Source organism: Pipistrellus kuhlii, unplaced genomic scaffold (assembly GCF_014108245.1).
Source record: "Pipistrellus kuhlii isolate mPipKuh1 unplaced genomic scaffold, mPipKuh1.p scaffold_m20_p_22, whole genome shotgun sequence".
In the NCBI taxonomy this organism is placed as follows: Eukaryota; Metazoa; Chordata; class Mammalia; order Chiroptera; family Vespertilionidae; genus Pipistrellus; species Pipistrellus kuhlii.
Window position 1 is genome coordinate 3,437,874 of NW_023425521.1, and position 26,336 is coordinate 3,464,209.

Here is a 26,336-nt window from a genome sequence, read left to right on the forward strand (position 1 = left end):
GAGGCCTCTGAGTGTGACAGGCCCAGGTGCGGTGGCTCACAGGGAAGGCTCCGGACCTGGTGGCCCCCAGGGCTTCCATGACTGAGCAGATGATAGAGGTGACTCCCCATCCAAACCAGCCCCACCCTTCCTGTCAGCTCAGGAACAGCCTGAGCACCTCTCCCCCGCCCCTGTGTTTTCCTGGTGATACATGGCGGCTTCCTGTTCCCAGAAAGCTGGGATTTTCCTAGGGAGACCAGCATAAAGAACTGAGTGTCTGGCCCTGGCTGGTTTGGCTCAGTGGATAGAGCTTCGGCCTGCAGACTGAAGGGTCTGGGGTTTGATTCCCATCAAGAGCACATGCCTGGATTATAGGCTCAATCCCCAGTGTGGGGTATGCAGGAGGCAGCCGATCAATGATTCTCTCTCATCATTGATGTTTCTCTTTCTCCCTCTCCCTTCCTCTCTAAAATCAATAGTGTGTGTGTGTGTGTGTGTGTGTGTGTGTGTTAAAAAGAGAAAAAAAGAAAAAACTGAGCATCCAGTCGGCAGCGTCCTCACCCCGTGGACCACATGCGGGCTGCCTGGCTGCTTGGGGGGACTTGCCATCTCCACCCTGGATTGGCTTCCGGGCCACCATGGAGGCTGTGGAGTGAGCCATGGCCACGCCCCCATTCCAGGCAGCCCAGGGTCTGGCCCCATCCTGCCGGATGTTCAGAGCATCCTGGGGCGGGTTTCCAGGCTTCCTCAGCATTGGATCCCTCTCCCCAGAACCCCAGCACCACGCACACTCACAGCACGGCCAGGCAGGCTGTGTACCAGGGGGACGTCTGCAGGTGTTTCCTCTCCGTCCCGCAGGATGTAACCCTGGGACCTCTGTCATCAGCGGGTAGAAACCAGAGCCTCATCCTCTGCCTCCCGCCTCCCCACCCGCCTCTGAAATGGGGTCTGCCGTGGGCTTAGGACAGGTCTCAGGTCCTCACAGGGCACCGAAAGCAGATGCTTGAATGTCTGTCCCTCAGCCAGACCAGGGCTGCGGGAGGGCAGAAGCCGCGTCCTGTGCATTTCTGTCCCCAGCACTGTCCCCGATGTGTGATGGGGCAATAATGACAGCAGCTGCCATCTACAGGCATCCGCAGGCTCCAGAGCCAAGTGCTCACCCTCAAACTCCAGCTCTGCAGCTTCCTAGCGGGGCGGCCACAGCAAGTTAGTTAACCTCTCTGTTCCTCCGTGTCCTCTCCTCCCCAAAGGGAGCATTGTAATAGTGCTGACCTCAAAGGATTATTGTGAGGTTGAATAAGTTTATATACAATGAGTGGCCAGATTATTATGATCTATGATTGCATAATAATCTGGCCATTCAGTCTATATCCTATATAATAAAAAGCTAATATGCAAATTGTCCCCTCGACTAGGAGTTCAACCAGCTGGCAGACTGGTCAACCACCATGTCCCCTTGCCCTGACCAGGCTTCATGCACAAATTCATGCACTGAGCCTCTAATATATATATATATATTGAGTGGCCAGATTATTATGCATTCAGAGGTCATAATAATCTGGCCACTCAGTGTGTGTGTGTGTGTGTGTGTGTGTGTGTGTATGTGTGTGTGTATATATATATATAAACTTTCAGCCCAGTTCCTGGTACCAACTGTTAACTTTCATCACCCTCTTCCTCATTAGTATTTTTATAGACATTTATTTTTTATACACTTAAGTTAAAAAGTATTTTTAGCCTTACTGAGGTATAGTTGACAAATAAAGTTGTAAGATATCTAAAGTGTACAGCATGTTGATTAGCAATATGTACACATTGGGAAAGATTTCCTCCCATCTGGTTAATTAACACATTCACTACCTTATTTACTTATTTATTTTTCATAAATTTTTTTTGGTAAGAACATTTATCTCTCAGTGAATTTCAATTATGCAATACAAGTTTAGCAACTAGAGTTAGGTAATTGTTCATTGTTTACGATGTGCCAGGCACTGTGCCAAAAGCTGTAAATAAATTATTCAGCCCTCACGACAGCTCCATTTCTCAGGTGAGGCTCAGGGCGGTTAAGTAACCTGCCGAGGGCCCGTGTTAGTCAGGCCCTGGCAGGCCAGGTTCCGGCCAGGCCGGCTGGCTGTGCTCCTGGTCACCACTCTGCCCAGTGGGAGGTGCCTGGTTAGCCCGGCTCAGGGGACAACAAACACAGGTTGGCCGGGGCTTGGAAACGCTTCTAAGGGACCTCTTGTGTTTTCTTTGAAGGCTCAGCCACAGGAATTACCTCTTGGAGTCTCCCCACAAGTACAGTGTCGCTGACCTCCAGCAGGTGAGAGAGTTGTCCCCCCTCCCCCAGACCTCTCCAGAGAGACCCCATTCCTGGGAAAATCAAAAGGGGGGTGGGTGGTGTTGCTGAGTTCACTGAGACAAAACAGGGGTCTGCAGCGTTTCAGGACCTTGGAATGGCGTCCCTCCGTCCCTTGCTTCTGGGGCAGAGTGAGCCTGCAGGGCCCCTGGAAAAGCAGGCACTAAGCGGAGCCCAGGGTCACAGGGCAAGCGTTTGAGGCATTCCTTTGCTCAAGGAAAGAAACAGTGGATTTGGGCCTCGTCTTTCAATCCGTGATCCCCAACTGCACAAAGGCTGATGCCTGTACTGCTCGGCCTGATTTGGGGAGGATTTTTTTTTTTTTTTTTTTTGAAAGGGAGGGAAGGAGGGAGAGATAGGAAGATCGATGAGAGAGAAACATCCATCGGTTGCCTCCCACCCCCGCCCCCCCGCACTGGGGACCCAGCCTGAAACCCGGGTATGTACCCCGACCAAGAATCGAACCAGGGACCAATTGGTGCATGGGTTTATGCTCAGCCACAGCGCCACACCAGCGGGGGGGGGAGGAGTTCTTCAGGCAGGGTGCCACCAATAGGCCACGTTTTGCAGATGGCCGTGGCCTCAGCACAGCTCCCTAAAACGCCTGGCGGCTTGCCTCTGCCCCTACAGATCTCGGAGGGAGTGTACGAAGGTTTCCTCAAGGCCCTGATCGAGTTCGCCTCCCAGCACGTCTACCACTGTGACCTGTGCACCCAGCGTGGCTTCATCTGTCAGATCTGCCACCACCATGACATCATCTTCCCCTTTGAGTTTGACACCACTGTCAGGTATGCAGGACACCCCGCCAGACGCCCCACTCCGCCCCTCCCCCCAGCATTTCAGGGTGGGAACACACTTACCATCCCCTCTGCGCTGGTGCCTCTGGTTGGTGAGGTTGTTAGAGCAGCTGGTGCCCTGGGCAGTCATGGCCAGCCCCAGTCCTGCTCAGGGGACACACAAGCCCTCACAGAATGCTGCTGGCTCTCTTCCGGGGCCTCAGTGTTGTCAGCTATGAATGGGTTGAGGAGTGTTAGACAAAACCCAGCACAAAACGGGCAGCTGGTGGGTGACCTCTGCCCCTGTCAAGGTTGTTCTTATTCCCAGTTACCACTTGCTCATTATCAGAAGCCTCTAAATGAACAAATGCATGCACCAAACCTTTCTTCCAAAATGTGGGAGTGGAATCCCATCTGAACTGGTGGGAGCATTCATCCATTTTCAGTAGGTGTTCCCTGGCCCAGATTCAGCCCCTGAACCGACCTGGGCTGAGTGTTTCCACTGCAGAGTGTCTTAACCATAGGCAAGAAGTCATTAGTGAGTCTCCGCAGCATCTATAAAAAGTGAAATGGAGGGTCAGCATGCATCCCATGACCTTGGGTACACATCGCTGCAGGACTCTCCTCTCCCTGGATGGAGAAGTGGTGCCCGCGGGCCTGGGGCTGTGGGTGGAGCCCAGCCCGACTGTGGGCCCCGGTCAGGAACACTGGCCGGCCTCAGGCCCCGGAGGCCTCCAGCCCGTCCACACCAGCAGCACCTGCCTCTCCCTCCCAGGTGTGGCGAATGCAAGACCGTCTTCCACCAGAGCTGCCAGGCCGTGGTGGAGGGCTGCCCCCGCTGTGCCCGCCGGCGCAAGTACCAGGAACAGAACGCTCTCGCCTAACCCGGTCCCCTGACCCCCCCAAAGGCCTCGGGGTGAGGGTTCGGCTCAGCCACACAGCTGGGTTTGCCATCAGCCCGGCCACGCTCAAGGTGTCACAGCTGTCGCCCTCGTCAGGAAGACTCAGGGGTGACCAGAGCACGAGCGGTCCAGAGGGAGCCCCTGACGGTTGGTGCCCCCCTCATCTGCTCCGGGAGACGCCCCCTGTCTGGGTGCTGGGGCGGGGGGACTTCGCGCTCATCCGGCTCCAGCTCACCTCACTGACATGGCACCCCATCAGGGCTGTTCACACACTGTGGAAACAAGACTTGGGGCGCATTTCCAAATCCACATTCCTGATTAAAAGGTCTAGTTTTTTTAAGGTGGGTTTTCCCCTTCCTATTTCAATAGAAAATATTTTTCTATTCTTAACCCTATACAAGTCACCCAAGAAACCCAGGCATTCTCACCAGGAGCAGATGTGCAGGTACCGCCCAGCCTGGTCAGACGGGCAGGTGATTGGGCATCCCTGGGACCGAGCCCGCCAGCTGCCTTTCCTTCACCCTCCCCAGACGCTGGCTGCCAACAGCTCAAGTGCAATGTGCCAAACCGCCATGGGGCCAGGCGGGGTCAGCCCTGATGCCACCTTCTTCCTCTCCCTCTCCTTTCTCCCTGCCCCGTGCCCCCCACCTGAAAAGCCCATCTTTCTCTGGGTTCGAGCCCCTGGCTCCGTAGCCTGGACTCTGGTCCCTGCAGGAGAAGGGGAATGACTCCAAACCAGCACTGTCAGCACTTTGCATCTTCCTGGGCCAGAGAAGGGCCCACCCCTCAGCCCCATGCCCTCCTCACTCCTACCCTACACTGGGACCCTCTCAGGGCCCCGCCCCTGCCTGACCGACCCCTGCGGGGACAGGTAGGTGGGCTCACAGAGGGCAGCGAGCCCAGGCCGGGGGCCGGCCTTGGCCAGCTGTGGGACACTGACCCGTCCTTCACGAGACGTGCCAGCCCTGCTGCCGAGACGTGCGGGGCCAGCGGGGAAGGCCCATGGAAGGCTGCACCTCGTTCACAAAGCCATGCGCTCACACAGCTTTGCTCAGCCGGCCCAGGAGGGCACCGCGGAGACTGGGACATTTCACTGGAACACCATTGCCGGTTGAAGGGGTGCTGGCGTTATTTTCAAATGACATTTAGACGCTTGAGGTTTGGAGGAATCGGGGTGTGATTGCTCTGCTGCCTCCTCCCCTCTCCTGAAACCAGCGAGCCCCCTCAGCCCTGGCCTCTGGTCACCTCTGCCCTCAGCTGGAGACGGGGGCCTCGTGTGCAGGCCACGGTCCTGTCAGGAGAGGAGACTACTCCCCTCTCCCTTGGGTGACTTGGCTGCTGAGTCACCAGTCTAGCCCGGTGGAGCTGGGCGAATTGTGCAATAGAACAGAGGAGGTGCCAGGCAGGTGGGGGAGGGGCTGCCGCACAGCCTCTGTGCCTTCTGTAAGAGGGTGCACACCTGTGCCCAGCGCACCGAAGCCTCCAGAACCAGAAATGGATCCTTGTCCTCACCCCACCCCTCACAGAGCATTTGTGCAAGCACAGCCTGATGGGAGCCCCAGCTGCCCCGATCCCTGAGTGGGCAGGAGCCCGGCCTGGGCCTGTGAGTATATCCCATATTCCACGAGGTGCCCTAGGAGGTGGCAGGAGCGAGGCCCTGGAGGCGCTCACATCAGTCCGCTCCACCCCCGGGGCTCCCGGGGATTGGTAGCATTAAAGCTGAGGCTCTCCCCATCCCCAGAAGCTGCTGATGCGTCCAGATGGGCTGTTACACCTCCTCCTCTCCGATGGAAAGCTGACGTGAGCCCCAGTAGTGCCCACACCATTTAAAGTGTCACTTTATGCAATAAACTTTGCAGCATGGGGCCCCGGTCCTGAGGCGTGCTTTGCAATGTACTGAAGGAGCTGCTGCTGTGTGATGTCTGAATGATTTTGCAGTAAAGATCTGATATTTCTAATCTCTGGTCCGGCTTCTGCGTCCTAAAGGCTGTGGCTGATTGGGGGAGACCATGGGCCAGCAATTGCCAGCCTGATTGGGCCTCCACTCTCCTGTCAGCCCCCAGGCAACGAGAGAACAGGAGGGGGTGGGGGTTGGTGGTAAACATTTGCAAGCAGGAGGCTTGTGTGCCAGCAGTGGGCATGGAGGAGAGAGGGCGGTGACAGGTTCAGTATATACCACACCCTTGCCAGTCTGAGGAGGCAGGGAGGTGTCCTCACATGCAGCACCCAAAGCTGGTGCCTGAAATCCCACCACATGGCTCCTTTCCTGTGCCTTCAGTGCCAAAGCACAGCCCCTGGCCCTGGGCCATGTGAGCCCACAGGCCTGCATTCCCCACTGGAGTGAACCAGGGGCTCAGGAAGGACAGGCTGGCTGGGCAGGGCCCCTGATCAGCCCTCGAGGTCTGAGGCTCACATTGGCTTTGACTTGGCTGCAGACCTTCCTCTGAAGCCCAGGGGGCCCTGCAGGGGGAAGCCCACCGCTGCCCACTGTAAGGACAGAAGAAGGAGACGCTCATTTTCAGGGAAGTCAGGTTGTAGGAAATGGGATGGAGATGATGACATTTAGGTCTGCGGTTTCCTGTTCTTCCAGCCCATGAGGGAGCATCCCTGCCCAGCCTATGAGCCCAGCTCCCTTCAAGCTCACCTCCCTCCCGGGGCAGTAGGTGGTGGTAGGTTCCGGGAAGACAAGAGGAACCTGGTTTGAGGGCTGGGGGTGGGGGTGGGGTGGGAGGAGGCAGGCCCACCTGGGGCAAGAGGGCCAAGGACAAGTGACCTGCCCTGCCTTCGGACTCAGCGCCCTTCTCCTCAGCAAAGAGCCTCTGTGACTCTTGCCCCCCCCCCCCCCCACACACACACACCAGGATGATGGGAGATTTGGAGACCTCATTCCAACCCCAAAGAGGCTTGTCTCATTATAAAAGTAGTTAGTCAGGCCTGGCCAGTGTGGCTCAGTGGTTGAGCATGGACATAGGTCACATGCCTGGGTTGGATCCCCAGTAGGGGGCCCGCAGGGGTCTGCTGATCAGTGATTCTCATCATTGATGCTTCTGTCTCTCCCTCTCCCTTCTTCCTCTCTGAAATCAATAAAAATGTATTTTTCTAAAAGTAGCACTCATCATGGCTAATATACTGTGTGTTTTATAGTAATAATAATGATGATGATGATAATAACAACACGGTCCTTAGTGCACCTCATTTAAGCTTCTCAACGATCCTGTGAAGTAGGTGTTGTGTCCCAGCTCACAGGAAGCAGACGGAGATAAGGTGAGGATCCTGAGCCCGGCCCCAGGAAGTTGCTCTGGTCTTACCCTGGAGACAGACGGGAGGGTGCCCTCCTCCCCAGCAGGGCTCCCGGGGGAGAGGAGAACCGAGTAGTCGGAAGGGAGATCTAGCCAGAAGGTGGTGAGGAGACCCTCTGCTGCCCCCTCGTCCTCCCATCCTGGTGCGGCTGCCCCCACCTCCCGGGAGGGACCGCCAGGTGCGGCCGGGCTCCCGGGAAGCGCGGGGGGAGGGGGTGGCGCCTCCGATCCTGGGGCGCTGGCCCGGCCGGAGGGGACAGGAAGCCGGGACACCGGGGATTGTCTCTCCCGCCGCAGCCCTGCCCGGCCGGGAGGAAGTTGTGCTGGTGCGCCGGCCGGTGCCTCCCTCGCTGACTGTGGAACAGGAAACCCGCCGCGGGACCGGGCGGCGGAGGAGAGCGCGCCGGACGCCGAGCAAGTGGAGGCGAGCGGACACCCCGAGGTGCTGAAGCCGGGCCAGCCGGGCGGGGTGGGAGCCGGGGCGGGGTGGGGGGCCGGGGCCGCAGGTGCGGGTCCTCACGGGGCGCCGCGCCGGCTCCTCTGCCTGTCCGTGGGGACTGGGCGGCCCCTCCCTGCGGAGGACGGGGGGTTGGGGGGGCCGGGGGCCGGGGGGGAGGGCGCCCTCAGTCCGGGGATGGGAGGGGCCCAGGTCCAGGGCCCCAGCGCCGGCCGGGGCGTTGGCGCCGCTGTGATTCGCGTCGCAGGGCACCTCCTGGCGACCGGTCCGTCCGCCCCGGATCCTCCCCGCTCCCCGCTCCCCTCTCCCCCCGCCCCGCTCCCCGCGTTCCTCCCCTCCTCTCCGCGTCCCCGAGGTCACGGTGCCGAGGCCGGGGTGCCATCCTCGCCCACCCCAAACCCTGCGCTCCCGGAGCGTCCCCCGCGCCGAGTTTGCCCGGCGGCCGCTCGGCCGGGAGTGGGTCCGGCGGGGCGGGCGGGGGCCCAGCGTGCGGTGCCCGCCACCGGCCGCCGAGGGCGCGTAGTTGGTGATTCCAGTGCCAGCGGCCTCGCTCGGGTTGGAATGCCCCGGGCAGACAACAAGCCGGGGGCCAGGAGTCCCTGGGACGCAGAAGCTCGCGGTCAACAGATCCCGGGGAACGGGGGGGGGGGGGGGGGGGGGGGGCGGGGCTCTGCCTTCCAGAGGCTCTGCTTGCGCCCTGCCAGCACCCCACGCCCCTTGCCCCGCGCCCGGTTACTCGGAGGGAGCAGTCCCCCCCCACACACACACCCCCCTCCTGGTTTCTCCTGCCCCGGGACCAGCTCCCAGCGTCCTCGCGGGCCCATCCCGGCTCCCCCTCGCCCCCTCCAGACAGAGCTGCGCTGGGGTTCGGGGACAGCCCGCCAGAGCGCCCTCTCCCTTCTGTTCCCCATCCAGCTCCTGCCACGGGAAATCTCTCCAGCCCCGCCGCCGAGTCCCGGCCCCACGAGACGAGATGGCAGGCGCCTGACCTGCCTCCGCCCGCGGGCGCAGCCCACCCGGCCCATGGGCGCCCGGAGAGCCGCCCCGCCAACGTGAGTGGCCGCCCGGGCAGGGGCTGAGGGCGCCTCCTGGGGATTGGCGGCTTCCCCTGGGCTGACCCCGCCGCCCAGGCCCAGCGAGCTCAGTGACTCAGTTTCCCCAGCGAGGAAAGCTTGGCAAAGTCCAGGGGGAGCCCGTTTCCCGGGGGTCCCTCCGCTCAGCGGGCTTTGATGGAGGGACACGGCAGATGTGGAGTTAGGCTCTGAAGCCAGGCCGAGCCAGCAGGGAGTGGCTGGGGCTGTGGTGCTCGCTCCGGGCCCTGGAGACAAGGCCGGAGTGTCCACGGACACACGTGCACTCTCTGGGGGCCACTGGCCGGCGGCATCGTGGACATCTCAGGGCAGGTAGACCGGAGCGAGGGCCCGCCCTTTCCCGGAGGTGGAGGTGGAGGTGGAGGTGGAGGTGGAGGAGGTGGAAGGTGGAAGGTGGAGGAGGAGGTGGAGGTGGAGGTGGAGGTGGAGGAGGTGGAAGAGGTGGAGGTGGAGGAGAAGGAGGAGGTGGAAGAGGTGAAGGTGGAAGAGGTGGAGGTGGAGGAGAAGGAGGAGGTGGAAGAGGTGAAGGTGGAAGAGGTGAAGGTGGAGGTGGAGGAGGTGGTAGGTGGAAGGTGGAAGGTGGAGGAGGAGGTGGAGGTGGAGGAGGTGGAAGAGGTGGAGGTGGAGTGGTGGAGGTGGAAGAGGTGGAGGTAGAAGAGGTGGAGGTGGAGGTGGAGGAGGAGGTGGAGTTGGAGGAGGTAGAGGTGGAGGAGGTGGAGGAGGTGGAGGTGGAGTGGTGGAGGTGGAGGAGGAGGTGGAGGTGGAGGAGGTGGAAGAGGTGGAGGTGGAGGTGGAGGAGGAGGTGGAGTTGGAGGAGGTAGAGGTGGAGGAGGTGGAGGTGGAGGTGGAGTTGGAGGAGGTAGAGGTGGAAGAGGTGGAGGTAGAAGAGGTGGAGGTGGAGGAGGAGGTGGAGATGGAGGTGGAGGTAGAAGTGGTGGAGGAGGTGGAGGTGGAAGTGGTGGAGAAGGAAGTGGAGGTGGAGGAGAAGGAGGAGGTGGAGAAGGTGGAGGAGGAGGAGGAGGAGGTGGAGGTAGAAGAGGTGGAGAAGGAAGTGGAGGTGGAGGAGGAGGAGGTGGAAGAGGTGGAGGAGGTGGAGGTGGAGGAGGAGGAGGTGGAGGCAGGTGTGAGCCGCAGAGCAGAGGCGGTGAGGGCCTGGTTGGGCCGGGCCAGGCTCCGGGCTCACGTCTGCAGCAAAGCCGCTGGGGAAGAGAGAAACCGAGCGAACCGGTTTCCCGGCCTCAGGAGCCTTGGCCTGAGCGAAGCAGGGACGCGCCGGGCTGGGCCTCGGCCGGGAGGAGGCGCTGTGGCCGCGCATTCTGTCAGCTCCGGAGGCGGGCGGGATGTGGGGAATGGGTTGTTTTTCTCACATCACAGAAGGGGAAACTGAGGCCCACTCAACTTTTAGGCAAAAGGTGGTGTCGACTTGATCTCGGGCAATCACCTCATGTCAGCAATTCTCATCCCGTGTGCTGTAGCACCCTGAGGTGCCGACAGGATTTTGTAAACATGCAAACTTTTGTAAACATGCCTTCGGCTAGTCAAAGGCACGGGCCTCTTCTCCCTGGGGTTGTCAAGTGCAAAATGACAACAGCCAACATAATAGCTGTCCGTTGTGAATAAATCAAAGTTATATATTTTTTTCAGATGTCGGTGTGCCACAGAATTTTAGTTAACCTTTGGGTGCCATGAGACGCGAAAAGCTGAAAATCGCTTTTCTCTCTCTCTCCCACCCCCCTCCTCCTCCCTCTCGTTTTGTTTTGGTTTCTTTGTGTGTTTTGCCTTATCTCTTTGGACCAAGGCTTCCCTGGCCCTTAGGTTGAACCAGCACCACCCACAATCCTCCCCCAAGGGATTGAATGCCGTAATTCCATCCCTGGGTGTAAGAATGATAATTGGAGAGATTATGTCCTACTACCGGCAGTCTCCCGTTTTACAGACGGGAAAACTGAGGCCGGAGCGCGCCGTCGCCATCGCGGCCGCCTCCGCCTCCGGGCTCTGACCCCCGCGCCCCGCTCCTTGCCGCCCGCAGGGACAGGCGGCGGCCGCGGTCGCGATGGCGGCGGACGTGGAGGGGGAGGTGTACGTGCTGGTGGAGCACCCGTTCCAGTACACCGGCAAGGACGGCAGCCAGGTGGCCATCCGGCCCAACGAGCGCTACCGGCTGCTGCGGCGCAGCACGGAGCACTGGTGGCACGTGCGCAGCGAGCCGGGCGGCCGCCCGTTCTACCTGCCGGCGCAGTACGTGCGCGAGCTGCCGGCGCTGGGGGGCGCCGCCGCCCCGCCGCCCGCCGCCCGGCCCGGCCCCGCGGCCCCCGAGCCGCTGGCCTACGACTACCGCTTCGTGAGCGCGCCGGCGCCCGCCGGCCCCGACGGCGCGCCCGCCGAGCCCCGCGGCCGGGCGGGCTCCCTGGGCGGCCCCCCGCGCGGCCCGGCCCCGCGCGGCAGCCTGGCGCCCGGCCGGCCCGCCCGCCTGTACGCGCGGCCCGCGGCGCCCGTGCGGCCGGCGCAGTCCCTGGACGACCTGGCGCGCGCCGCGGCGCCCCCTGCCGGCCTCCTGGGCGGCGCGGGCAGCTTCAAGGCCTGCAGCGTGGCGGGCTCCTGGGTGTGCCCGCGGCCGTTGGCGCGCAGCGACTCCGACAGCACCTACGAGACCATCGAGGACCTGCGCGGGCCGCCGCGGGAGGAGCGCCCCCAGCAGGTAGGTTGCGGGGACCCGGGGGCGGGGGGGGGGGGGGCTGCACTTGACTTAGCGTCGGGCTCAGCGGGGAGCAGCAGTGTCCCCGGCTTTGGACGAAGCTCCCGCACAGCACAGCGAGCCTCGCTTTTCTCTGCCATGAAACAAGGGGTTCAGGCTCACCGCCTCTTGTCTGCCAAAATGCCAACGCTTCCTGGAGCCCAAAGGTTTTTCGTAAAAAAAAAACAAAAAAACCCCACAAACCTAGGGCAAAATTTGACTTGAACCCATGAGAGGCCGATGGTGGTCTTTATTCGTCACATTTCATGTGGATATTCAGGTTTTGCTACCGATGAACTTGGTTGCAGGGGCCTCGCTGGGAGCGGTGCACGGCCTGTGGCCTCAGGGGTGTGCGCTGTCATTCTGAACTGTGAACCCCCACCCAGGAACACCCCCACCTGGGAACACCCGCACCCAGGAACACCCCACCCAGAAACACCCCCACCCAGGAGCGCACCTGGCATGAAAGGGGGGGGACGTGGGCCTTTCTCACAGGAGCTGGGGGGGGGGGGGTCAGACAAGATGATGGATGTGAAAGTCAGGAGGCTGCTTCCTACATTTCAGTTCCCTTTTTTCTTTTTCTTTTTTAATGGGTTTGTTTCAGAAAGAAGTCCAGTCATAGTGGCTTTTTCTTTCTTTTTCGCTTCAGGTTCTAGTTGTGTTAATTTGGGAAATGGAAAACAAACAGAGCACTTTAAAAAAAACAAACAAACAAACAAAAAACGCTTACATCCTCGGAAATCTGCCCACGGCAGGCGTGACTTCTTGAACTTAGGAGCTTTTCGGGAGGGACTGGCGGGAAAGCACAGACATCTGCACCAGCTGTGCGATGGCGGGCAGTTCGCGGCCTCCGGGGGTCTCAGTCTGTCTCTGCGCCTAGGGAGGGGCGGGGGAGGGGGGGATGGCTGGATGACCCTTGAGACGTATGAGGCTAGAGTTTCTTTGTAGTGGATGTAATTTCAATAAACATTGACCCCTGCCAAGTCCCAGGCCTGAGTCTGGGATGCCCCGAGGAAGGAGGCTCCGGCCGCAGAAGCAAGATGCTGGGTCTGCCTTCCACCCCACGTGGTTACAGCGCAGGGGGCTCAGGGTTTGCGACTAGAGACCCGGTTTTGATTCTGCTGGGTCAGTCACCGGCCCCCCAGTCATCCTCCAGCCCAGTGTCATCGTGTGTAACGCAGAACAATACCTAGGGATTAAGGTTGTTGACAACTTTCAAAGAGGTGCGGCTTGGGCGCGCCTGGCACGTGGAGGGCCGTCCACCAAAGACTGGCCACGGCCGCACTCAGTATCCTTTCCTCCTGGGCTGCCCCGCCAGCGCTCCGGTTTCTGCAGGGGGCAGCCCGCCCCCTTGTGGCCAGCGTGCAGAACAGCATCCAGCGTGTAGGGAACGGACCCTGCCCGCTGGTGGGGTGCAGGGGGCTATAGGGTGGGGGAGCGGAGGGATCCTGGTGCCCGGCGCCCTCACCTGCCAGCCAGTTTCTGTGGGATAGATGGCTGGATGCCAGCGCTTCGCCTCCCGGCGCCCCTCCGTCTCCTGGGCAGACTCCTGAGCCTCACCATTCTGTGTCCTGGTGATAGTGGGGTATCTGTCTGTCCCTCTGAGGTGTGCCCCTGCAGGTGAGGGACTGCCTTGCCCTCCGCACCCCCGCATCCCGCACAGAGCCTGGCCCAGAGCGTGTGCCGTGTATTGACTAGGGACCAGGAGCCGCAGCTCCTTTCCCCTGAGCCCGGGCTCTGCAGGTCTGCCCAGGGTGGAAGGAGGGGGGAAGACCCTATATCGGGTTCCTCCTGAGAAATGTCCCGGCAGCCCCAGTCACGGCGGAGTGGCATCTTTGCCCCTCCGCCCCAGGCTCCCAGCAGCGGCAGTGGTATATTGGAGAGGGCGTGGTGGGGCCTCCTGGGGAGGAACTGGGCGCCTGCAGAGACTCTGCCGCCCCACTGCTGGCCCCAGTTCACTGTGTGACCCCAGCAGGTTGCTTCGCATCTCTGGCTCTGCTTCCTCCTGTGTGACGGGTGTAAACCGTGCTCTCTGGCCCTGCCTGCTCCCAGGGTCAGCTGTGGGTCTCCCTGACGCCCCATTCCCCCCCCCCCCCCTTCCACACACACACCTGGGGGGGAGGGGGCGGGTTCTCCCCTGGGAAGGAAAGGCCGCTCTGCCCTTCGCTGTGGAGGCAGCATTTAGAGAGGAATTCCTGAAAGGTGAGCCTGCCTGTGTTCTCCTGGGGAGAGACGGGAGAAGCAGGTGCTGCCCTTCCCTCCGTTACTCACTCGCTGAGCATGCACAGACGGCGGAACTGCCACCCTGCAGGGATCCTCAGTGACCGGGGCCCAGCCCTGCCCGGGGGCCAGCCTGGGGGCAGGAGGATGTCAGCAGGGGACAGCGGCCCCATCCAGCATGGCACAGGGTGTGTGAGAGCCAGCCACGCTCAGGTGCCCGGGCAGAGGTGCAGGCGGGACATGCAGGGCCCGCCCCACTCTGGGCAGCTGGGCGCAGGCAGGGGGCTGGGTGAGCAGAGGGGAGGGGAGTGCCTGGCCCGGCAGGGCCTCCTGGCCTCTCACCGGGAATGGGGCTTTCTCCTGCAGCCCTGGGAAGGCTCTCGGAAGAAAAGGGAGTGGGTTTGGGAAAAGACCCCTGTGGCAGGGCTTGGAGAATGGGGGAGACATCACGGTGACACTCCATGATGACAGGAGACTCCGGAGGTGGGCTCAGCAGGACTCGGTACCCATGGGCTGAGGGGGGGGTCGCTGAGGGAAATCACAGTTGGCACGCTGGGGTGGGAGGGGTGACAGGGAGGAGAGGAGGGGAGAAATGAGGGAACATGTTGGCCCGCTGGGCTGGGCCCCGGAGGCAGTGGGCTGGGCCGGTCTCCGGCCCCGGGAGAAGCAGCTCAGCGTGTGATGATGAGAGAGCGAGGACACGGGGACATGGTGCTGAGACAGCCCTGGGCTACCGTGTCTGGGTGACAGGCCCAGGGGAGCGAGGAGAGCCTGAGAGGAGGAAACCACCAGGGAACAAGGAGCAGACGCAGGAGCGTGCTGGCTCGAAGCTGAGGACAAGTGGCCAGGAGAAAGGGGAAGTTAGATAAAGGCCATTAAGCATGCATCGGAAGCAGCCACCAGATGTCAATGGCCGCCTTATCAGGAGCTGGCCGAGGGGATTGCTGCAGCCAGAAAAATGAAGGGAGGAGATGGACTGGAGCGTGCGGACAGCTCTCAGGAGCTCGGCAGGAGAGGGAGAGATGCTGTGTGGCCAGAGGCAGGTGCAGGCCAAGGGTGGAGCCGTCCCGGAACCTAAGAGAATGGGCAGGAGCTGGGAGAGGGGAGGCCGAGGACCGTGAGGGGGCAGTGGGTGAGAGGGGGTCCCCCAGAGGAAGGATGTGGGCGGGGCCCAGTGCAAAGCGGGGGGTTTGGGGAGAAGGGGTCAAGGTGTGAAGATGGAGATGACCGAGTGGTTGAAGAGGGTGGGAAACAGCATCCAGGCGATGGGCCCCTGGGCAGGGGGTGGTGTGGAGGGCAGGGCAGTGGGAGAGGCAGGGACCACCCCCCTCCCCAGGTGAGAGCAGTCTCTGCACTCTGCAGCATTTTACAGCCTCGTCATTCACCGTCACTCACTGAGCCCGGTGGGATACACATGGTCCCGGGGGCTCTCATCAAAGGCTCCCCCTCCCCGCAGCACAGAAGGCAGGCGAAGGGGCTTCCATGTGCCCCGAGCACAGATAGAAGAAGGTCAGAGCATTCAGGTCTGCTCTGGGCCTCCTGACCCCAAGCCCCACTCTGGCCACCAGGTTCCGTCTCGGCTGTGTGGCCTTCAGGCTTGGCCACCCTGTCCCCCTCAGCAAGGACAGTGCAAGCCCAAAGCAAAGAGGAAGTGCCCTGTGCGTGCCCAGCCCCGTCGTGGGCACGGGCAGCGGGCAGGAGGCGTGACTCCCAAACCCTCCCCTGTGTCTGCAGTGGAGGGCGTTGTCGTAGGAAAATGAGAGGCACCGGGAGAGGGCGAAGCACCTGCTCCTGAGCGGGGAGAGATGGAGGACGGGGAAACAGGGGGTGAAGGGGGTGCAAGCTGGGGCACTCTGCCCCCCCCCCCCCAGGTGCTCCAGGAGCCCCGGGAAGTCTGGGAGGGAGGGACCTGAGACTCCTCCCTGTGGCGTGGGCCCACCCCTGGGCCAGGGGGCCTTCTGACTCAGGGATTTCAGGGTGAGGTCACCCTCCCCGCCCAGGCTGGCCGTCGGGACTGGCCCGCCCTCGCTGCCCGGGCATTGGCCACAGGGAGGAAAGAGTTACAGCCCCGGCCTCTAGGCTTCTTATGCAAACAGCCCGGGAGGCACCGCACCTGAGCAGGCAGGCAGGCGGCCTGGACTGGAAGAAGCTCCAGGGCCCGGGTTTCTCCCTCCTCTGCCGGGAACTGTGAGTGACCCTTCAACTCTGGGTTGGACGCTGGGGCGGAGGGCAGTGTTCCCACTCTCTCCCCTGCCTCCCGGTTCCCGCCGGTCTCCCCCTGCACCAGGCCAACGCCCACCCCGTGCCCTGCCCTCCTCTCGGGACCCCAGGCCAGCACCCACTCCCCAGAGCAAGCTCGGAGGGCAGCCCAGGCAGCTGTGATGGAAACAAAGGAGCTGGCCTCGGGCAGACGGGGGGGGGGGGGGGGGGGCACCCAGGCAGCCTTGGGGACTTGGGGAGAGGGAGGCGGGTGAGAGCAGGGCAGGGCGCTGGGCCAAGAGCAGGGTCCAGTGAGTCCCCGTGTCTGCACTTCCTCCTCCGCAGCTCTCCCTGCCCTCTGGCCAGGGCAGCTGGCCTGGGTGGCCCAACTGGTTTGCTCACACTTGACCTGACCTTTCGCCCTCGTGACTCACCGGCAGCCCCGGGCTGGCCCATGATCCCTGCAGCATCATGGCTTTTGTGAAAGAGCAGGTTGTCGGGAAGCTCTGTCCCTTCCTTCTCCCACATTCCTGACCCGGAAAGCCCTCCCCACCCACAGCTCAGGGCCGAAAGGAACCACCTCTCACCCCGGGGACAGCCCCTTTGCCCCCCGGGCTCTCCCCCCAGCCTAGGCCTCCTCCCCTCCCCGGCTCTGGTCCCTCCAGCCCCTGGATCACCTGTCCTCCCACTTCCTTCTTGGGCCCCAGCAGCTGGCCTCCCTCCAGGTGTGTTTTCTCTGCCCTTCCGGGGTCTGTGTCCGGCAGGGGGAGGAGCCGGGATGTCAGGACTGAATGCCAGGCCCGAGTGCCAGGCCCTGGGCATGGAAAACCCATCCTCATGCCTGGGGTTTCCGATGATCAGCATGTGGTCAGGGCTCCACGCTAGCGGGCTGGGGAGGGAGGGGATGGTCGATGTTGGCTGGTGTGGAGGGAAGTGGGGCTGTACCAAGGCACAGGGGCTCTTGCTTAAATTCGGAGACTCTCTTTCCAAATTGCGAAAGGATTGTGGTGTCGAGGGGACTTCCAGAGCTGCTGCCTTGGCCAACAGGCCTGCAGGCCCCTTCTGTTCCGGCCAGGCCAGGGATCTGGTGGTTTCGATCCACCACGAGGCTCACAGGCGAGCGGGGCTGGCGTCTGTCTAGACCTCCACGTCTGTCCTGGGGGCTGGCATTGTCTTGAGCCCAAGAGAGGAAGCGGAGGTGCCAGAAGGGCCTGCCTCCAGGTGCTCTCAGCATCACCCTTCATCTTCCACACAACCTGATAAATTCTGTTCCCCCTGCAGAAATAGTTAGACCCTATCACAAATGTTTGGCTAATTGGGGGAAATGTCAATCTAATGACGGCTAGCATTTTGGTTTCTTTCCCTCCATTCTGCTCTCCTGTGTGTTGGGAGTTAGGCATGGAGACACGCTGGTGTGCTGGCAATGATGCTGTCGTTTGTCACTGTACTCATTGATTCAGTGAATGTGCACTGGGAGGCAGTGGAAAGTAAGGCAGGGTCCCCAGGCAGCTCACTGTCCAGGAGGAAATATTGCCAAGCGATTGGATAGTTATGACCTAGTGCGGTGATTGCGTCTATAAGGAACTGGGTCGGGGAGCACTTTGGAGGAGCCACCACCTCCCGGCCCCGCCCCAGAGGGAAGCCCAGGGTTACCTCCTGGCCAGGAAACGGATGTCAGAGGGGAGTCCAGCTCCCCTGTGAAGCCCTCTGGACTGGGCCGGCTTTTTCTCCTCATCAATAAGAATCGGTCTTTGCAAATTTCCCACTCATTCTCCAATTAATTTAGATTATTTCCTCTTTGACTAGGAAAGCCCTGGTGTTTTTGTGTTTGGTTGTTGATGTTGTTTTTTTTAGATTTATGAAATCCCCCTTTTAAGTTTATTTATGGATTTCTTTGCGGCCAAGTTAATGATACTTTTTAGTTAAGGTTTCATATGGGTCAAATGTAGTTTATTGATTATATTATTCAAATTAGCATTTTCTTTGTGTACTTATTTTTTATCCTTTATTCTAATTCTGATAGAGGTTTATTAAGTCTCCCATTCAACTTTTCTCTATAGAGTTCTTGTATTTTTAATAGTTTTTGCTTTTTATATTTAACTACAGTGTTATTGGAAGCATGCAAATTTGGCTATTCTGTTACCACAAATTGTGCCTTTGTATCATTATTTTGTATCATTAACCTGAAATTCCACCTTCCTGTTAATTAATACGGTGGCCAATCTTTCTTTTTATTTCAGTTCTCTTTTTCTTTTTTTGCATTTGCTGGTATCTTTAATATCCTTTTATTTTCAACCATTACCACATTTTTTAAAGGCACATTTCTTATAGATAGCTATCATATGACTATATTTTTAAACCCAAGCTAACTGTCTTTTAATGGTGTAACTCAACCTGTTCACATTTAGTTTAACAACTGAAGCTCTGCCCTTGATTGTATTCTGGTGTATTTTACCTTGCGGTTTTCTTTTGTCCAATCAGGTTGCTATTGATTCCCCTTTCCTCCTCCTGTGGATCTGTTGTCCGCCTACACTTCCCAATCCATCTGCGGCTCCTGCTTTTCCCAGGCGCGTTCTACCCACTGTGCAGCCCTGGGGTTCCTGTTCTCAGCACTTCCATCTGGAACTCACCCAAGCCGGTCAGCCTGTAGACCCGGGCCTTTTTTCCGCTTAGAGAAATCTATGTGTTGCATGATCCTTGTTTCTTTTACTTTTTCCTGTATTTGCACGTTCATTCTCCTGGCAGGATCCTCCCAGTTTCTTACCTTTTCCCTCTTTATGTCTGTCTCCCTGTGCTTCTGTCCTGAGGCCTAAGACATCTGGGCTTGGTCTTCCAGGCCACAGAGTTGAGTCTCCAGAGCGCCCAGTCCGATTCCAGGAGTGTGTGATGTAGTTTCTGTTCTAGTGTGGGCCTTTTTATTTTCTCCTTTGGCGCGTTACTTGAATCTCCCTGTGCGTTCTTGTTATTTGTTCAAGTTGTAATTGTATTTTCCAGCCTCTCTTATTGACAACCTCAGTTTTTAAAAAAACCAGTAATATACATACATAGTTTTTAAAAATCAAAGCAATATTTTAAAGTATACAATAAAAACTCTCACACACTCCCCTCCCTGTTCTCCATCAGCTCCAACATCACCGCTTTTATTAATTCTCTCTCTATGCCCAGGAAAGGGAGAGAAAGATAGAAACATCAATGATGAGAGAGAATCATTGATCAGCTGCCTCCTGCACACCCACACAGGGATCGAGCCCGCAACCCATGCATGTGCCCAACCTACCGTGTTTCTCCGAAAATAAGACCTAGCGCATTGAAAGATAAGACATCCCCTGAAAATAAGACCTAGCGCAACTTTGGGAGAAAAAATTAATATAAGACACTGTCTTATTTTCGGGGAAACAGGGTAGAATCAAACCATGACTTCCTGGTTCCTAGGTCAAGGCTCAGCCGCTGAGCCATGCAGGTTGGGCCCAGATTCTCTTTTTCTTTTATTGATTTTTTACAGAGAGGAAGGGAGAAGGAATAGAGAGTTAGAAACATCAATGAGAGAGAAACATCGATCAGCTGCCTCTTGCACACCTCCTACTGGGGATGTGCCCACAACCAAGGCACATGCCCTTGACTGGAATCGAACCTGGGACCCTTCAGTCCTCAGGCCGATGCTCTATCTACTGAGCCAAACCGGTTTTGGCCCAGATTTTCTTTATACAAATACAAACTAGTATGAATATAGAATTGCTTACATACTTAATTTTCTGTCTGCCTTACACAAAGGTAGTAGGCAGCCCTTACCAGTTTGGCTCAATGGATAGAGAGTCAGCTTGTGGACTGAAGGGTCCCGGGTTCAATTCCGGTCAAGGGCACGTGCCTGGCTTGTTGGCTTGATGCCCAGTGGTAAAGAAGAGTAAAAATATCTCTCTCATCATTGATGTTTCTGTCTCTCCCTCTCCCTTCCTCTCTGAAATCACTAAAAAACAAAGGTAGTAGGCAGTACGCATGGTCCTACATCTTGTTTATTCTTGCCTTTTTGGTATGACAATGTTATCTTGGAGACTGTATACAGAGAGTGTCCGCTCCTTCCGTATAACCTTGTGGGTTTTCCTTGTCGGGATGTATCACAATTCGTTTAGCAGGCCCACTGCTGATGAGCACTTGGCTTGTGTCCAATCTTTGCCTATTACGAGCAATGCTCTAAAATATTGTCTTAAGGTAGCTTGAATATGCATTTTCATATATTTAAGGGTCGTTGTTGTTTCCTGCAAATGATCTGCTCATATCTTTTGCCCGTTTTTCTCTCGAGTTCTTGGTCTTTTTCTTATTGATTTTGAGGAAGTTTTTCTATATTAGGGAAAACAGCCCTTCATCTCTGACATGAGTTGTAATCAACCCTCCAAGTTTGCCTCTCTACTTTGCCAGTGGTGTTTTTAGCAACACTAGTTTTCTCAAAATACATTTAGATAAGAAATATGTAAATCGCTTATTTTATTGTGAAGGCCTGTTTTTGTTCCTGTTAATCCTCACCTGAGGATATTTCCCCTGATGATTTTTAGAGAGAGTGGACGGGAGGGAGAGGGAAGGAGGAGAGAGACACATTGCTTGGTTGCTTTCTGACCCAGGCTGGGGATTGAACCTGCAACCCAGGTATATGCCCTTGACCAGGAATCGAACCCTTGACCATTTGGTGCACAGGACAACGCTCTAACTGCTAAGAATACCGGCCAGGTCACATAGGCCTTTTTAAAATATAGAATTTTGCTCATGTTTCCCTCCGAGTATTTTTATGGTTTCACTTATCAAATCTGAATCTTTGATCCTTTGGCAGTGGGGGTGGGTAATACTGAGTGAAATGCAGACCCACCTGTAATTATTTTTTCTGTTTAGCCATCCCATTGCCCCATCACCTCTGGTCAACACGTTCCTCTTCCCACCACGTTTGGTGAGGCATCTCTAGCACATCCCGGGCCCCAGCCTGATGGGGTCTTGGGGCAGAGGCTGGCGTGGTGGTCTTGTTTGTCCCTTTTCTCCAGCCTCTGGACTGTTGGAGGAGTGGATTTTATGTGTGTTTGCTGGCGAGGGGCCTAAAGAGGAGAAGGGGCAGTTGCGTGGTTCAGGGTTCGGGTTCAGGTTCTGAAGGAGGCCGCACACCAATGAAAGAGACCAGAAAAGTATTAATTTGGGAAATGGGGGCCCAAGAGGGGACTATGCCCTGCTCTGGCCTTCCTACCCCTTTTATTAAGGTTTGGGATCCAACCATAGAGGCAGGCAATTCCAGTGATAGCCAATCAGCAAAGATTTACATAAGATTGACAGGTGGAAGTTGCTTTAGCTACCGTTGTCTCAACTGGACAGTGAGTGATTGGCTCTGACCTTTCAGAGCTCACAAGGTTAAGCAGCCTTCCCGGTTCCTTGTCCACACCTCTCTGCCCGTGGGGACAGTAGCTGGTTTCCGACAGGTGGTGGTCTCTAGGAGTGAGGGTTCTGCCGGCCCCTGCAGTCCAAGATACCACCTCCTCCGTGCTCCCAGCCTTAAGGGCAGAGAGTGGGGACTTTTTTTGTTTGTTTCTTACCTATATTTTTATTGATTTCAGAGAGGAAGGGAGAGGGAGAGAGAGATAAAAACATCATTGATGAGAGAGAATCCTTGATAGGCTGCCTCCTGCAACGCCCCACATTGGGAATCGAGCCCACAATCTGGGCATGTGCCCTGACTGGGAATCAAACCGTGACCTCCTGGTTCATATTATAGGTCGACGCTCCACCACTGAGCCACACGGGCTGGGCAAGGGCAAAGAGTGTTTAGCCCACCTGCTTGGCTCCCCACCAGCTCCTGGAGGTCTGGTACAAGGGTTTACTCTGCCTTCACCCTAAAGTCTTTGGGGGGGGGGGGGGGGGGGAGTCCAGTCACATGGAGTTTCCCAGGTCTTAGACCACATGTGTCAAACACAAGGCCCGCGGGCCAAATCCGTCCCACTAGGCCTTGCAATGTGGCCCGCACCGTGCTGTCATCACTGCACTCCGCTGCGTTTCCATCACAATGACAGTTTATGACTGTTCAGTAAACCATTCGGCCCACGATTTAGGCTGGATTTTAGATTTTGGCCCCTTCTCTGATTGAGTTCGACACCCCTATCTTAGACACTCTGACCTGTGCTAGCCAGGCCGGCCCACCCAGCTGCCCCAGCCCCTGCTTGGCTCGGGCATAGAGCGTAGCAGTTGGAGAAGGGGAGAAACAAGGTGTGTTTAAGCTGCCGTGTTCCCAGAGCCCGTGGGCCCCAGAGCTGCATCTTAAAGGGACAGAAATCCCTTTGTCTGTGTTAAGATTGGAGGAAGGGAGAACTGGAAGGGCCGGTCTGTCTCCAGATAAAAAATAATGAATACCTTGTAGTAACACTTAGGGTGTGGAAGAGTTAAAAAAATAATTTAAGGTTTTCTTTTTTCCCCCTTACTTTTTATTCAGAAAATTTTCAAACGTACAAAAGAGCAAAAAGAATATTAAAATGATATACATCTGTACATATTACCTAGATGTAACAATTGCTGTTTAAGATCCAGGCCATCGCTAAGTGTCCCCCCCTTAGCCAAAGCAAGTCCCTCCCAGCCAGTTGGTTTGAACCAGGGTCCAGGCAAGGGCCATCCCTTGCATTTGATTGTCTCATACGTCTCTCTTGACAACCCCCAACTTCCCTTCTGCCCTGACAGGGACCTGTGAAAGAGGCCAGACCGGTTGCCCTGCAGAAGGTCTATTTTAAGCTGGAATGTTGGCTTCCCTGTCGCAGTGCCCCCTGTTCCTCTGCCCTTTGTGTTACCTCAGGGCGGTAGGTCTGAGCGGCTTAGGCAGGCCAGGTCACCCGGGCTCAGGGACAGATCATCCAGGGGAAGCAGGAATCAAGGATGATTCCAGATCTCTGTCTGAGCAACAGACGTGATGCCGAGATGGGGCGCTCCAGGCGGGTGGAGACGCACTCAGGCTGAGGCAGGCAGCTCTTCAGTGGGTCGTGGACATCCAGGTTGGGTTGCTGAACCTGCGGACGCAGTTGTGAGCTGTTAACCTGATGAGGTCAGTCGCGCTTCCCCAGGGCAGTGGAGTGAGAAGCAAAGATGAGACACCAAAGCACCGAGGAGATGGCAGAGGAAGACGAGTGTGGGCCCAAGAGCTGAGAAGTAGCAGAGAGAGGAAGAGAAAGCTGACAGAGGGGCCGTGTCCGGGGCCGTACGGGAGGGAGAGGATTGTGAGGACTGAGTTCCAGGGAGAGTCAGGCCAGACAAGGACCAGATTTGTCCTCAAGGAAGTTGTGGGAGGCCTGGGCAGTGGGCTGGGTGTTAGTGAGCAGACGGCGAGACAGTGGGGCACACACACCACTTCAAGAAGTTGGCTTTGAAAAAGAGGAAGCGAAAGTTGGGTCCAAAGGCATTCTTTCTCTTTTCAAGATGGAGAGACCTTGCCCAGCTGGTTTAGATGACTGGGAATCGAACCGAGAGGCCCCGGGTTCGATTCCCAGTCAGGGCATATGCCCAGGGCTTTGAGCCCAATCCTGTGCAGGAGGCAGCCGAATGATGATGTTTCTCTCCCATCAATGTTTCTATCTCTCTATCCCTCTTTCTTCCTCCCTCTCTAAAAAAAAAAAAATCAATAAAAAAAGATGGAGAGACCTTGAATTTGCTGAAATGCCAAAGAGACAAAGGTGGAAGGGTTGGAGATTTGAGGTGAGGCAGTGAGGTTGGCTGGGCGTTGGGTTGGTGGGACAGTAGGACCCTGCGCTCCCCATTCGGGGAGGGAGAAGGAACGGTGGGTACAGGCTCAGATACGTCTGCGGTGGTGGGCAGGTGACCACCACCCCATCTTTCCACCCCCTGAGACAGACACAGCCACAGCCTTTGCTTGACAACTTCCTTGACAAACCATGGGGGACTCCTCCTCGCTTAGCAGCCAGAGAGCTCCCAGCCTTCCTCAGAGCCGGGGGCTGTGAGCGTGAGGGGCTCCACCCCAGGAGCAGGCTGGGCAGGCACCCCAGAGGCTCCGAGCCAAGGGCGCGCAATCAAAACCCAAAGCCAGAAAAGCAGAAGTGGGATCAGAGCCCTGCTCTTTTTTTCCCATGTCCCGGGGGGTGTGGGAACTCAGAAGCCAGCCCTGTGAGCGGGAGAGAATGACAGAAAGAAACCGAGGCCCGATTGAGGGCCCCTGTAGGGGTGTGTGCGGGAGGCAACCATCGATGTGCCTCTCACATCAATGTGTTTCCCTCTCTCTGCCTCTCCTCCTCCCTTCTACTCTCCCTAAAAATCAATGGGAAAATCACCCTCGGGTGAGGATTAACAATCATAGAGAAAAGAAAGACATGGTGGACCAGAGGTTCAGGAGGCTGTCCCGAGAGAAGCCGCGGCAGAGAACACAGGTGTCTGGACTGCACTCCTCTTTCCTTCGAATGGAATGGCGCTCCTGCCCAGACCAGGAGGAAAGCCGCACCTCCGGCCAGTGTGTTTGGAATCTCGCGCTGCCTGCGAGGGATAAGGGTCCGCCGAGCCCCCGGGCCCTGGCACAACATGCTCGGCCCGGGCCCCTCCCGGACGGGTGACATCAGACTCCGGGCTTGCGTGGACGCCCTGGGGTTCTGGGGCTGGAGGACCCGGATCCCGCGGGAGGCCCAGCCTCCCCCCTGCTCGGAGGTGGAGTGGGCGGATACTCTGTTCTGGAGCAGGTGCGCTCCGGGGAGGGACCCGTCTGTGCCCTCGGCCTAGCTTTCCGGGGGAAGGTCACCATCCGTTCTCACGCTCCCTCGGCTCGGCGCTCGGCCCAGAGGACACGGAGCAACAGCACAGGCTCAGCAGAGGAGGCCCTGGCTCCCCCCACCGCCACCCCCCCAGCCGAGGGTTTGTGGGTATTTCTTTTGCCTCCAGCCCCAGAGGCCTGATGGGATTTTCTGGTTGCACCTGCTCTAGTTGCCCCAGCCGTCCTGGGAGGGCTTTGGAGAGGGTGAGCAGAGGGCCGGAGAGATGTTCTGTCCCCTCCCCCGCCACGCGCCTCTCAAGACGTGAGGGTGTGTCTGAGGAAAGAGGACCCCCCTGGGGAACCTGTGGTCGTCGCCTTTTCTCGCTGGGGGCGGAGAGGCCTGAGGAGCCGAGCTCCGTCAAGAGCAGCCGGAGCTTGTGGGTTTGGCACTGGCTGTGGTGTGGGGCCGGGCGCGGCCGGGAGACCGGCCTGCAGGCAGGGCCCGCTCCGTGGGAAAGCGGCACAGGTCCCCGTCCGGTCACTCCAGGGTCCTGCCACATGGACACCCTGCTGCCCAAGTCCACCTTCGGGCTCCCACCCCTGCCCTCCTCCCCCTCTCCCTCCCCGCCCCAGCCCCGCCCGGTGCCTCAGAGTTTCTGGCTGCTCTGGAATTCACAGCTGTTTCCCTCTCCGGGGCGTGGCTCCATAACTCTTGTTGACCTGTCCTGTGTGTGAGTGTGTGTGTGTGTGTGTGTGTGCCCTGGCCCTCGGGGTGGGGTACTGTAGTGTGTCATGTGTGTGACGCATGTGAGGGCTTCAGGCTCTCGGGAAAGGATCAGACTACTTCTGGGGCTCTGAGCGGGGGGTACCAGAGACCGCCCGGGAGCTTTTGGGGTAGAGTCGAGCATACATCCCAGCCTTGCTCTGGATATGGTTCCCCACCTGTCCGAGCGCCCAGATCCACCCATGCCTGGCTTCCTTGGGTGTCTCTGCGCCGAGCCCATTGTGGGTGCAGGGGAGGAGGGGCTGGGGAACTTGGGAGAAGGGAGAGCCAGGCCTGGGGGCAGGAAGATGACCGAAATGGAAAAAGAAGAGATGGGAAGAGCCCTAACCGGTCTGGCTCAGTGGATAGAGCGTCGGCCTGCAGACTGAAGGGTCCAGGTTCGATTCCGGTCAAGGGCATGTACCTTGATTATGGGCACATCCCCAGTGGGGGGTGTGGAGGAGGCAGCTGATGATGTTTCTCTCTTATCGATGTTTCTAGCTCTCTATCCTTCTGCCTTCCTCTCTGTAAAACAAAACACAACACAATAAAATATATTATTTTAAGAGAGAGAGAGAGAGAGAGGAAGTCTGGGATCCAGGGTGGGAGGGTGGGGGTCAGAGTCCAAACTGGGACTGAACAGCTCCTATGGGACAGCCGTCAGGCGGGCAGGGGGTGGGGGGGGAGGGTGCTGCCTGGCACTTGGGGTTGGGGAGGAAGCACCCTGAGGGGATGAGTGAAAACATGTGGTCCCCACGGGCTGGGAGGAGGGGCTGCTGCTTCTCACTGGGGACGCGCTGTGTCCGCTGCGCATGAGAGGGTCCAGGGCGGACGGGCCAGGAGAAGCGCCTCGGCGAGG

The 26,336-nt window shown here is 58.2% G+C and overlaps 2 protein-coding genes across 9 annotated transcripts in view; both read left to right on the forward strand.

Annotated features, from left to right (window-relative positions):
- The window catches only part of PLEKHM1 (pleckstrin homology and RUN domain containing M1), a 44,222-nt gene extending 38,251 nt beyond the window's left edge, over window positions 1–5,971 (forward strand). For all 4 annotated transcript variants that reach the window (XM_036451049.2, XM_045586167.1, XM_045586168.1 and 1 more), the window contains 3 exons: window positions 2,236–2,299; window positions 2,966–3,123; window positions 3,887–5,971. In XM_036451049.2, the coding sequence (XP_036306942.1) occupies window positions 2,236–2,299; window positions 2,966–3,123; window positions 3,887–3,995 (331 nt within the window). In that variant the 3' untranslated portion in view covers window positions 3,996–5,971. The remainder of the gene's footprint in view (window positions 1–2,235; window positions 2,300–2,965; window positions 3,124–3,886) is intronic.
- Window positions 5,972–7,509: 1,538 nt separating this feature from the next.
- The window catches only part of ARHGAP27 (Rho GTPase activating protein 27), a 31,473-nt gene continuing 12,646 nt past the window's right edge, over window positions 7,510–26,336 (forward strand). For 2 of the 5 annotated variants that reach the window (XM_045586169.1, XM_036451058.2), the window contains exons 1-3: window positions 7,510–7,754; window positions 8,685–8,821; window positions 10,890–11,558. In XM_045586169.1, coding sequence (XP_045442125.1) covers window positions 10,914–11,558 — 645 coding nt within the window. In that variant the 5' untranslated portion in view covers window positions 7,510–7,754; window positions 8,685–8,821; window positions 10,890–10,913. Of the gene's footprint in view, window positions 7,755–8,556; window positions 8,822–10,889; window positions 11,559–26,336 lie in introns of those variants that run through there. The other 3 variants (XM_036451060.2, XM_036451061.2, XM_036451064.2) reach the window with 2 other exon arrangements.